The sequence below is a fragment of the Solanum stenotomum genome, chromosome 9 (assembly GCF_019186545.1).
Source record: "Solanum stenotomum isolate F172 chromosome 9, ASM1918654v1, whole genome shotgun sequence".
Lineage (NCBI taxonomy): Eukaryota > Viridiplantae > Streptophyta > Magnoliopsida > Solanales > Solanaceae > Solanum > Solanum stenotomum.
This window is the reverse complement of record NC_064290.1, coordinates 45,722,180-45,735,757: the sequence shown is the minus strand read 5'-3', so window position 1 is coordinate 45,735,757 and position 13,578 is coordinate 45,722,180. Positions and strand designations below refer to the sequence as shown.

Sequence of the window (13,578 nt, the reverse complement as noted above, 5' to 3'; positions counted from 1 at the left end):
AGCCAGAGCACCACAACTTCAGCTCTGAAGTTTGTGCTCTGGCGCCCCGCGCCTCTCAGAGCGCCAAGGTCACCAATTCTTCCTATATCTTCCCCAATCTTTCGTACTAGTTCCTTAGCAATGTACCTATGTTTTCTAGTTGATTCCAACACTCTAAGGTACATCTAAATATCATAATCCAATTCAAGGAAAGTTAAGATCAAAGTCAAGAGAAGTAAGAGTCAAGTCAAGAGAAGTTCTTAGAGTTTTCCAAACGTTTTAACTTTGTTTTAAGACTTGAAGTTCAAGTTGAGTAAATATTTAAGAGTAAAGTTTGAAGTTCATTTCTTCAAAAGTATATAGAAACTATGTATTCCCAAAGGGTTTAAAATGTTTTCACATTTAAACAAGAAAGGAAACCTCGATTTCCAAAGAGCCTTCGGGCTAGTTTTCAGAAAAGAGTAATCACTTTCTAAATAAAGCAAGAGAGGAAACTATGATTTCCAAGATAGCCTTTGAGCTAAGTTTTTGAGCACTAATCTCAAATCACAGAAAGAAGTATGTTTTTAAACAAAAGTGCTAATATTATATTTTTGGGAATAGTATTGAGCACTGATATGGGGAGAGTTCAGACAACTCACAGCCCCCATAAACCATGTAGCCATCATGGGTAGAAAAGGGTCATACTTTTTAGATGTTCCTTTAATGCTTTTTAGCATAGACTAGTGGATCCACTTAGTGGTTCAGGTTCTATACCCTCGGCAAGGTATAGGACGGCCCTGACAGCGTGAGGCAAAACGTTGTATCATCACAATAACTCTTACGTGATGGTTGTCGGTTAGAGAAACTCCCACAGAAGTAATTGTATTCTTATATACACAATTATTTGTATTTTTACATACATTTCAGAGTTATGTTGTATCCTTGCATACACAGAGTTGACATCATGTTTTTAAACAACTTTTCTTTATATTGCAATTGTTTTAAACTTCTTTATATTGAAATGAGTTCAGTTACGTTGAGTTGAGTTGAGTCAGGTAAGTTCTTCAGATTCCTTTCAAGCTTGTGTTGTGTTTAGCATTCCAACTCGCATACTCGTACATTCAATGTACTGATGTCAGTTGGCCTACATCTAATTATGATGCAGACACAGGTACTAGGATCATCCAGCGTATCGTTGATCTAGTGAGCACTCCAGAGTCAGTCGGTGAGCCTCCTTGCATTTCGGAGGACTACTTTTTAATGCTTTCAGTTATTTTATTAGTTCATTAGGATGTCGTGGGGTTTGTCCCGACATCCATCTTAGTTGTTTTAGAGGCTTCATAGACAGTCAGATGTTAGTTCTTTAGTCTTTTCATTATCTTTATCTTATGTTAAGACTTGAGTTTGCCTTAATGGTCAATTGAATGCTCCTTTATAACATTCCAGTTTATTACATAGACTTGTCTTTGTTGAATTAAGTCTTCCACTGAGTAAGTAAGCCAGACCAAGGGTTTGCTTGGGGCCAGCAATGGTTCTCGAGTGTCATCCATGTCCGGGGTGTAGGCTCGGGGCGTGACAACTCTAGCTTAAGATTAGAAGTCTCACATCGGCAAAACATAAAAGAGATGTTGGGTATATAAGCTAAGTAAGCAGACCTTATTAACTAGTGACGTGTTTTAAAGTCATGCAAATCTAGGCCCAAAACGGACAATATCACTAGCGAGCCGAGTCGTGATAGAAACACTTACTGTAACTTCTAATTGTAGAAAATAGCCAAGCATTACTCCAACAGGAATTCCCACCACATAATAACATATAATGTTAACATAGGCCACAATGTTCTGCCACCCTGCCCCAACAGCCACACCTATAATACAAAAATTAATAACGCATGAATTATTAAGGTATGAATTGTATTAAAAGTTATATATATAGAAATAAGGCATAAGATATAAATATGTCTTTTAACTTAATTTTACCTGATATTTATGCTTTCCAATTTTGAATGTCCACAAATAAACACTTAAAGTTGTATAAAATTGAACAAGTAGAACTTTTACATGACATAATACACGTAGCCTACGTGACGTTGGGCGCCATGTAGAATACTTATAAATTTTCATGTAGGATGTCACCTAGGACGAATGTGTCTATTTGTTCAATTTTATACGAGTTTAGTACCTACTTTATGCCTACTCAAAATAAGAGGACATCGATGTCATTTAAGGCTAAGTTAAAATGCATGCACATTTATGTATTACGTCTAGAAATAATTAGTAAACTTACCAGAAAGTACAGGTTGAACACTATTCAATAGAACTGAAAAGGCCAAGAGAGGAGATAAACTATCTACTTCTTTTACTACTTCTATACTTTCTGTGAAAACTAAAGCCAAACGTCCCCTTAGGAAGAAGAAGAATAATGCTAGGGTGAATCCAATAGCAGAAGATATTAAGACTATTGTCATAATTGAGAATTTTGCTGCCTTTGAACTTCCTCTTCCCAACTCATTTGCTACTCGTACACTGAAAATCATAATTAATTAATCAGCATTACACGATAATAATAACATATTCAGTATAGTCTCGTGAATTTTTTAAAAAAAAAGGTATATGACATCTTATCTTTATTTTTGTGAGATAGAAATGTTATTTTTGATAAACCTTGATTTGAAATCGTTTGCGGAACAAGTTTGAATTAAATCATGCAAGAATATAAAATGCTATTTTAAGTAGCATTGTAATTTGAAAAGATCTTTGAAACTTGTGGTTTGATATCATTCTTAGATATTTGTGTGGTTGTAATTTGTAAATCATTTTACTAAAGGTAAAAGTGAAATTTGGACCTTGAATTGTTCGAGGTGGTGACGTCTGTTGAGATACAATATCATTAAATAATTAAAAAAAATAAAATTTAATAACTTAATTTTTAAATGAAATAATTATACGTAAACTTTAATATGATATCAAAATAAATAGAGGTCATAAGTTTACATGCAATTTAAATTTCATCTAATATGATATCAAAATAAATAGAGGTTATAAGTTCACATGCAATTTAAATTCTTAGATGAAATGATTACGAAAATTACATTAATAAAGTCATAGCATTTTTTGTGAGACAAGTAGAATAAATAGAAGGAACATTACCATGCTGCACTCATGAAGCCAAGAGCTATCATCATTTCCCAACCATTGATGTTAAGGCTGCAAAAGAGGAAAACTTTTTAACCTAGCGGTAACGGATTCATATGAATTCAATAATTTTAATGCGTAGTATAAATATATATGTAAAATTTTATTAATAATTATAATAAAAATAGATATCTATAATTTTTAAAATATAATGAATTCAATATTATTAAGATCGAACCAATAAAGTTTAAATTCTAAATTTGTCTTATCGACAATTCCCTCACTACAGAGTTAGAGAATGTAATGAGGAAAAGGAACATACCATATAGAAAGGGCATCAATTTGAACCTCAGCATTTTTGAAATTTCCAGTCAGAAGAACAAGTATACTGTTGTACCAAAGCTCAACACTTGTACCCAAAAATAAAATAAAATAAGGTTATTACATGCTCAATATTTGATAATTTGTACCTTCCACCTAAATTGGATGCCATAATTTTTATTTTATGGATTCTCATCTGTAGTTATCTTTTAGATGATTAGATAGTATTATAGCATGCTCTAAATAGTTAAATTACTCTGAGTTGATTGGACTACGATCAATATTTAGCTCATATTGTTTCAGTACATCTCAAGTCAAGTATCGTTATTTGACTATTTTTTAACTGAATTCATTTGAATCCGACTATTTTCAGCTCAACAAAATTATTAGACACCCCTACAAATAACTCTGAGCTACCAATGCATGTGCAAGTGAAGTTTATAGATTCACCAAAGCATGATAATAGAGTATGCTCTAAATAGTGAAATTACGCTGAGCGGATTGGACTATGACTCAGTATTTATCTCATATGGATCTAGTTCATCTCAACTCAAGTGATCGTGATCTCACTATTTATTAACTCAATTTATTTGAATTCAACTATATTCAACTCAACCAACTTATTTGACACCCCTACAAATGACTCTGAGCTACTAATGTGCAAGTGAAGTGTATATATTCACCAAAGCATGATAATAGAGCATGCTCTAAATAGTTAAATTACGCTGAGTTGGTTGGACTATGATCAATGCTAAGATCATTTTGATCCTGTCCATCTCAACTCAAGTGAGTCCAACTATTTATTAATTCAATTTATTTTAATTCGTCTAAATTCAGCTCAACCAAGTTATTTGATACCCCTACAAATAACTCTGAGCTACCAATATGTGCAAGTGAAATGTATTAGAGCACGCTCTAAATAGTTAAATTACTCTGAGCTGGTTGAACTATTGACTCAAAAATGTTTTGCTCATTTCAATCTAGTCATCTCAACTCAAGTGATCTTTATCCAACTATTCATTAACTCAATTTATTTTAATTTGCTCAAATTCAACATAACCCTTTCAAAATAACTCTGATCAGCTACCAATGTGCAAGTGAAAGGTGTAGATTCATCAAATTAAATCATGACATTATTAGAGCATGCTCTAAATAGTTAAACTACACTGATAGTAGAAAAATTTGCACATGGACTCACCAGAGCATGACACCAGATGATAGAGAAAGTTTGACAACAGGCCACAAATCCTTGAAAGCCAAGAATGAAAAGCCAGTCCAAGTATCTTTGCACCATCCACCCATAACATACACTAATTGCCCAATATTAGGTATCCAATATGCCAAAATAGTTGATATCATAGCACCAGTTAGCCCAAATTTGTACTTGATTGTCAAAAGCCAAGACAAAAATGCATGGATTATTAGTGTAATTGCAGCTAAGTATGCAATAATTATGTTCTTGCTTTGTGCTTGAAGGTACATTTGGCAAGCAAATGACACAACATATGCATATGCCACTGGGATGAACCAAAGTGAAACAACTCCAGCCACTTGTGCTATGTCATTTTCTTGGCCTAATGCTTTTAAAATTGGAGTTGTAAATAGAAATAATGGGAGTAGAAGTGTTGTGGTAATTGTTAAGACAATCAATGATCTTTGAAGATGTAAACCAAGCATATGATATTGTTTTGCTCCAAATGACTGACCACATAATGTCTCTAGTCCACTTGCCATACCTAGCTGTAAATTAAATTCACAACATTAATTTGTTTCAACAAGTCCAAAAACATAACATAGCAAAAGTTTAAGTTTTATGTATTGACTGTATCATAATAATGGAAGAGTTATTTAGTGGCAATAGATTTTTTTTTAATGTTAATATAGCGGCAATTGAATGTCACTGCATCCAGAGTTGTTAAAGCATTTAGCGATATCTATATAGAGTGTTAGTTATGTATACTGATGTTTAATATTGCTAATATAATATAGCAGTAATTATATTATTGCCGTTAAATTGTTGACACTAAATCCTTGATTGATTGTAGTGTGTAAAAGATATTTTTATTGCTATGATATTCTCGATATAAACTTTATACATAGTAATCCCCCGTTCATTTTTACTTGACCTCTCTTGACTTAGAACTTCCTTTAAGAAAGTACTCCTTTGTTCACGGAGTTTAAGAAAATAAAAGAGATTTTTGAATCTTATATGGCCTTAGAATTATTCTTTCAATTTCAATTTGTTTGTCTTCTTTTTCTAATCTGTTTATGTAAGAATAACTTTTTCCTTTTTCGAAAACTCTTAAATTTTAACTTCCGTGACATGTTTAATCACAAGATTACTGAGCATTTTGGTACATATGTCAAGTCAAAGCCAAACTAATTAATCAAAACGAAGGAAGTACATGCATTAGTTTTGGTATTATTTAATTTCCTATTTAGTGTTTTCAACCTATGTATAATTAATAGTTGTACTAGTTATACATATTATACGTAGTAAACTATGACATTAACATACAATATACTATTCCAATTGTAATATACTTTATTCAATATTATTATTATCCTAATACATTGTATTCATTTAACACAACAAATCAAATAGTCAATAGAAAATATCAACATAACTGATTCCAACATTACTAATACACCATATTTAATACTTTATTTGTCCTAATTTATATAATTCACTTTCCTTTAATCATTCAAAAAGAATAAAATATTTCTATGTTTAGTAACAATTTAACTTTAAAATATTCACGACACGTGTGATTGAAAACTTACAAGGATGCCAATGCAAAATCTGAGGAGGACAGTGAAAATCAATGCATAAGCTGCAAGTTCAGTGGCTCCAATATGACCAATAAAAACTAGACTGATAACATTTACTCCAAATGTTGAAAATCGTGTAAATATAGCTGGAGCTGCCACTACCCATAATTTCTTATTTTCATGTAATATCATATCCTTCAATTTCTCTTCTTTTTCCACAATAATAATATTATTTCCTCTTTCCTCTTCTTGGTCCGCTCCATTTTTAATCAGCCTCTCACTTAGATAATCAACCATTTCTGTAAAAAAAAAAAATAATAATAACATAAGTATTCAGTTACAATGTCGGAATCAGAATTTTCACTGTAAATATACCTAAGAAAAGACCTTTGTATATATAGTGTGATTATCTCGGGAAAAAATGTACTATGGCTTGACGGTCAATCAAGTGATATGAAAATCATGAGACATCGACATTCAATAATCTCAATAAAGTTAAAAAAAACATTTGGCTAATGAATTATTTCAATTTTGAGAAAAAAAAAAGCATTAAACATAATAATTGATGTAAATCTATAAAGTGGTAAAAAAAAAGTGGAACTAAAACTATGAGAAATTACATAGCATTCATATCTCAATAGAGTCAAGCAAACACTTGGTGAATTTTTTCAATTTTGAGAAAAAAAGTAGGTATTATATAAAATAGTCAAAGTTGACTAGGATACCAACGTTATTAAAAAAATAAATATAAAGATTAAAATTGGATCTATCAAATGAATAATCAAATGTGTAAAAGTGTAAGAAACACTTAATCCAAGTAAGGTGTGGGGGGTGAATGAAAAAACTTTATTCTTGTAAAGTGAATCATATTATTGAGTTTGTAGATTACTATATATCCTTTATGAACCTATCACTCGACTGAAAGGAGAGGGAACAATCACAACGTTATATTTTAAAATTACACGGTACATTTTCCAATAATTTAAAGTATAGTCTAGTATATTATTTTCACCTGTAGAGATGAGATTAAAGGAAGTTAAATATGAAGCTTCTAACTCTAATAATCAACTCGAAACTATATTAGTATAAAACGGTATTATCCTGTTACTAAATTCTCCCTTGATTACCACCTTGAATAACAAGACAAAATATTGTTTAATAACAGGATTGGAACACATAAATTGCTTGGAAAAATAGGAAAAGCAAAGAAGGTACACATAAATTGATTAAAACCAAAGCAAGCAAGAAGGAGGTTAACAAAAACTCACCTACCCAAGAAGAGAGCAAATGAAGGAGAGAAGGAAGCAAAAGATAGAAGTGGAAGAAAGACACTTCCTAGTAATTTATTGTGATGAAGTGAGCTACTTCCTCCATTCCTATTTATATGTCACTATTTTTTATTTCACATGTATTAAAAAATTAAGTAAGTTTACTATTTTACACTTATTTAATTTTTTTTAAAGTCAACTTTTCAATCAATAAATATTTTGATTAATTAATTTGACCAATGAACATAAATTATTTACTTAGTTTTTCTATGTTGGTCAAATGTATATTTTCAAGGCTAATAACTCACAAGGATAAAATAGGAATAATATTGTGATTTATGCCTTGATTTTATGAAATGACAAGTATTATGAACCAACTATTTATAGTAAGGATAACATATTAAAAAAGATCAGATGGAGTAGTAATTTATTGTGATGAAGTGAGGGAATAATTTGATTGTGCACAAAATTTAAGAAATATAAAAAGATTTTGCGATATTTCAAAATTGCCCAATATATAAATAGATTTTTAAATAGAAAAGTATATGTTTATAAATTTTTTAATAGATTTTTTGTCAAATAAGTATGACTTAATATGGATTTTTTTGTCAAAAAGAAGTGTGATTGCCTTTTAGACTTGAAATATGATACACGTGTTTGTTTGTTTTTTAGCAAAAATGTTGAGACATATATGATAAAATCATGAAAATCAATGATAATGATAAGTCAAAAAATAAAATTTCGCTACATTTTAAAAAGAACGAATCCCAACACCCAGAATGAATCCCAACAAAAAAATTTAAAACAATGTTTCAAATGACGATGCCATAGTTATTACTCCTATATTAGATTAGAGTTTGTGTCAGTAAAGATTACATTTTTTTTTGTCTTAATTTATTGGGAAAATACATAAAAATCCCCCCGAATTTGGCACGAAAATTTACTTTAATACTTAAACTTTATGGGTAATTATTTACCCCCCTAATCTCTTTTCAAGTGAATTTAATATCACCCTAAAATTATAATACCAGTCTCACAATGGCAAATGCATTTCACACGCGCCACGTCATTGATATGTCAGCGCCACATCATTGCCACATCAGTACCACGTAGACATTATTTAATTTTTACTTTTTTAATTCATTTTTTTTGTTTCTTTTTATTTATTCATAATTTTAGAAAGCAAAAAAAATTCAAAAAATAAGAGCCATGTTCCTCAACTCAATCACGATTGCAATTGAACAAATTCGATCACAATTGAAAGATTGATCCAAAATGTCAAAATCATTCTCACAAAAACACATTCAATTTTTAATGACTGAAAATTTAATTTGAAATTAAGAAATTATAATTTTTCCATTAAAAAGAGCTTCAAGTTCATCACATTCAAACACTACCATAAATAATAATTTTGAAGCAAGAACAAATTGTTGGCTTTCTATTTTTTCCCTATTCGTCACACCCTTTTACGGATCCAAAGGAAATGGAGGTGGGGTGGGGCAGTTCAAAGAAAGAGAAAGAAGATGGAAAGTTCAATGAAGAAGAAGAAGAAAAAGGCGATGCAGTGGTGATTGAGGCTGCAAATCTGAAGAGAAAAAAAGAGGGTGAGGCTTCTAAGAGGAGAAATAGGGTCAAGATGGGGGTTTCGAAGAAGGAGAAATTAAAGAGGTGGGGGGTTCGACGAAGAAGAAAGAGGTGGTGCAAATGGTGGTTGAAGGTGAGAGGGGTGGTGGGGTGTGAGGAAGATGAAGGAAAAAAATATTATTGGCTAAAAAGAAAAAAATGGGGCCCACTTATTCTTTTTCTATTTAATTTTTGATATTTACGCGCAGTAAATTTTTTGACTTGCCACGTCAGCTGTTTGGGTGATATTAAATTCACTTTAAAAGAGATAAGGAGGGTAAATAATTACCCGTAAAGTTTAAGTACTAAAGTAAGTTTTCGTGCCAAGTTATTTTCCCTAATTTATTTGATAGGGGTGAAATTTGAAGATTCAGTTAAGTTTTTTAGATGTTTATTTTTAAAAAATATTTTAAGTTTTTTAAATTATAATCTGTTATAATATTTTTATGTCATTTTCAAATAATATATATTACTTATTTTATTTTAATTTAAATGGCATAAATAAATTTTGAATACTCAATTAATTTTTATATGATTTTTATTTTAAATTATTTATTATTCTGATTTATTATATGTTTACGTGCATTTTTAAACAATGTGTTACTTTTTTTTTGTTCTAATTCACGTGATTCATAGAATTTAGAGAGTCAAACTAATTTTATATTATTTATAAGTATTTCAAGTTATTAATTATTATAACATATAAATTTTAAAAAATAAATAAATAATAAACTAAAAAAATACTAAATAATAGTGAAATTATTTCACCCTTAATCAGAGGTCTTAGGTTCGAGCCCTGGATATGAAGAAAATCTTCTTGGAGGCGTTATTACCAAATGAACCCTACAGTGTGTGATCCGAATTTGATCGAGACTCTAATGTAGAGTCCAGACACCGAATAGAATAAAAAATGAAGAGTGGAATCGGATCTGTGTTTCTAAAAACTTGTGCCAAATTTTTAAGTGATACTACAATTCTTTGAGCTAAACATTTTTTTATTGCATTGCTAAAAAAAATGTTATTAATTACGCTTCTACTAGAGCTCCATTAAATTTTAAGAAATTATTAAAGGTTATACCTAAAATAAAACACAACAATAACAGAAAAATGAGTTTCTTATATATTTTCTTGTAATTTTTATGTAAGATAAAAAATTATTATTTTAAAAGCATCTGTATATAATATAGATAAATACTATTAGAGTTGAAGGTGAAAAGGTGGTGGGATGAAGGTTACGGTAGTAAGGGATGAAGATGATGTGTGTTAGTTTACTTAATTATTTTTGTCTTGTTATATCACGAACTTCATATACAATGTTCGTCAATTATCAAAATCAATTTCAAACATAACTAACATACATAAAGTTTAATGTGTCAAAAAATACTGCTTTGAAATGTATTAGAATATAAAATTATATGTTCTATATTTCAATTTATCTGTTTTACTTTTTTATCTCTATATTTAATTAATAGAAATATCAATTTTATATTCAGTATTTTTTTACTCCAAAAGCGTACATGACATATTTAAGAAGTACAACTTTCTTATAACTTTTAACCATATATGTCATGCATTTTTTTTTGTCAGAAAATATTTAAAGTGGATGGTCCAAAGAGTTCACTTTTTTTTGTTTTTATTTTTTATTTTTTATTTTTTATTCGGTATTTGATATCTATATTAAAGCTCGACTATTTCAGATTCACATTATATAAGTTCCATTTAGGGGGAAGCACACTCTATCAAGAATTTTTTCATATTCAAAACTTGAACTTAATGCCTATGATTAAAAAAAAACAACCTCATCCACTACACGATAAAACATTCATTATTCACGTGGATTATATCTTTTTTCAAGATGGCAGTATATATGCAATAATAATGTGTTAGGTGACTTACTAGCTTTACTCCACATCAATTGTCAAATTATTGTCATTCAGTGTTTCAAAAGGCAAGTGAGGCTGAGCGTTTTACTTAGTAAAAAATGAGGCGTAGGTTTCGATACATGAGACCTAAACCCTATGAATCTTTACGAACAAAAAAGATACACTTCTACAACTGTTCTAAAATGTTAGTGCTTCAATCAAGTAAACTCAATCGAGGAAAGGGACAAATATATTTGTTAATTTATGACTTAAGAATGGATATATTTTTTATTAAAAAAATAATGTGTATATATTTTCATCATCTAATAAATGATGCATATATATTTTTATCGTCTGACAAATTAAATAATGCATATTTACACTTTTTGTTAATAGATCTATATTTACTGAATTAAAAATAATAATACTAAAACTATTTTTTTTTAGTTTAAAAAATGACACATAACTTTAAAAAGAATGCCCCAGTCATTTTGTTTTACCCCTTCAAATTCGAACCAACTCAAAAAAAATAAATTTTGAATCTCGAATTTTTAAATCATTGAGGTGATCGAATAAAAGAGGAATTGAATTTTTTTTAAGTTGGGTCAAATATAGATTGGATCTCGAGTCATAAATAAATGAGTGAGGTAATTTTTTAAAGTCACATGACATTTATGAAATTAAAAGAATCAATTTTAGAATTTATTTCAATTCAGCAAATACAAGTCTATTAATAAAAATGATAAATATGCACCATATGTTAAAAGATGAGAATATATATGCACTATCTTTTAAACGAGGATATATATATTATAAAACTTGAAATTCAATGGTATATTTACCCTTTTCCCCCTATACAATTTGACTAGTCTGATTGGCTCATTAAGATGAGTGAGCAGTCAAGATATTTTTTAATTTCTTTTTTGAGAAAAAAGTTAAGGAGTAGGGAAAAAGATTACAATATGAATATCACTAATAAGAATATGAAAAATAAATAATCAATCAATTAAAAATTTTGAGTGAATTATCAATAGATTTTTTGTTTATAGAGTTCCAACGTGTGATATTAGATTTTGAATGAAAAAATTTTAACCATCTCATTATACTTTATCGTTGTAAATTAGTAAATAATTATTTGTATGATCGTGAATTGATGATATTAAACTATACCAACTTGCAATTGTTGGGTGATTTAATGATTTAAAAATATTGTTTTTAATATTTTATTTTATGTGATCCCTGTTTGATTGAATATTACAGGCTTAAGAAGTATAAAGATAATTTTAAACTTTATAATTTTACACAGGTCACAATATTTATGCGATTATAAAATTATGAAACTTGTGATATTAAGCATATTATAATATCTATGTGGCTATAAAAGCTCGTCAATACGAATAAATGGGAGCTTAAGTTAAATTGTTTTCCACCTTTTATATGGGATAATAATTTTACCATTTTATACAAATAATTGGATAAAATAATTTCAAAATTAACTAATACCTCAAACTTAAAATAAAATAAGGCTAATCTCAAATTTTATTTCAAAAATATATTTTTATCTCATAAACAAAGTAGCATTACAAAAAATTCTAATATCATACTAACAACATATTAAATTGACATACAAAAGTTAGGTAATTGATTAAATGCAGTGATGTTATATTAGAACAGCAAAATGAAAAGTTGGCCCCGGTTAGTTTGGTGATAGGTTGATGATGGGTCGTTGACAAGGTGTATTAGAATAGTGTCGAATATTATGTATTAGTTATATTAGAATTATTATTTATTTCGTATGTCATATTTATTTTGGTATATTAAAAATAATATACAATACATAATATTTTTTTTTAAATTGTTGCTTGCAAAAATACTTTCTACAAATATTATAGAAAAAGTTTTGAAGGAAAACTATATCTTTAATTATGCTAATACATGTATTAAAACCTTTTACATTGCTAATATCATGATTTTTCATATATTAATATATATTTTATAATATTAAATAGAGTGTATAACTAATATTTGCATTAGTTATACATGAATTGATAAAGTATATCAAACAAAATACTAATAATACACAATAATAATACATGCATTGTTTTTCTAATACACTCGATCAGACGATCTAACGGCGCCACTCCACTCCACTCTCATATAGGTCAATTCATTAAGGGCCTGTTTGAAAGGCCACAATGAAATTGGGAATTGATGTAATTGGTGTAATTACTCTCTTTGTCATGTTTGGTAGACCAAGTAATTACTTGGTAAGAGGGGAATTGGGTGTAATTGAAGGGAAGTAATTACACTCCTCAATTCCCAAGGAATGGTAAGGAATTGAGTGTAATTACACCATGTAATTACATGAATTTTTTAATATTTTTTTGTTTGGAATACCAAGACACTTTTTCCTTTTTTGTCTGGACATTTCCATTCTAAGAACGCTAGCACAGTAACAAGCCATGTACTTCTTCTTTCAAGTAAGATTTATTTCTTGATTCATTTTACTTTCATATTTTGATGTCTAGGTAGATTATGTATGAATTTTATTTTTGTATTTTCTCCTGTTAGTTTTGAGATTAAAATAAATATGAGAATTAATTTTTTTTCTTTAATTTCTGATAATAATAATAATAA

The 13,578-nt window shown here is 29.1% G+C and overlaps 2 protein-coding genes across 2 annotated transcripts in view; one reads left to right on the top strand and one right to left on the bottom strand.

The window, feature by feature from the left end:
* Positions 1 to 1,643: 1,643 nt before the first annotated feature.
* Positions 1,644 to 7,523, bottom strand: LOC125877574 (protein DETOXIFICATION 21-like). Its single transcript, XM_049558830.1, has 7 exons — positions 7,461 to 7,523; positions 6,201 to 6,487; positions 4,615 to 5,156; positions 3,418 to 3,504; positions 3,111 to 3,167; positions 2,248 to 2,486; positions 1,644 to 1,828 (listed from the first exon to the last, which is right to left on the bottom strand). Exons 2-7 carry the CDS (start codon positions 6,483 to 6,485, stop codon positions 1,644 to 1,646), a joined length of 1,395 nt encoding a protein of 464 aa, XP_049414787.1. The 5' UTR covers positions 6,486 to 6,487; positions 7,461 to 7,523.
* A 1,416-nt stretch (positions 7,524 to 8,939) lies between these two features.
* Positions 8,940 to 13,578, top strand: part of LOC125877573 (uncharacterized) — a 6,401-nt gene continuing 1,762 nt past the window's right edge. Inside the window, exon 1 of the mRNA XM_049558829.1 lies at positions 8,940 to 9,060. Within this exon, the coding sequence (XP_049414786.1) occupies positions 8,940 to 9,060 (121 nt within the window). The remainder of the gene's footprint in view (positions 9,061 to 13,578) is intronic.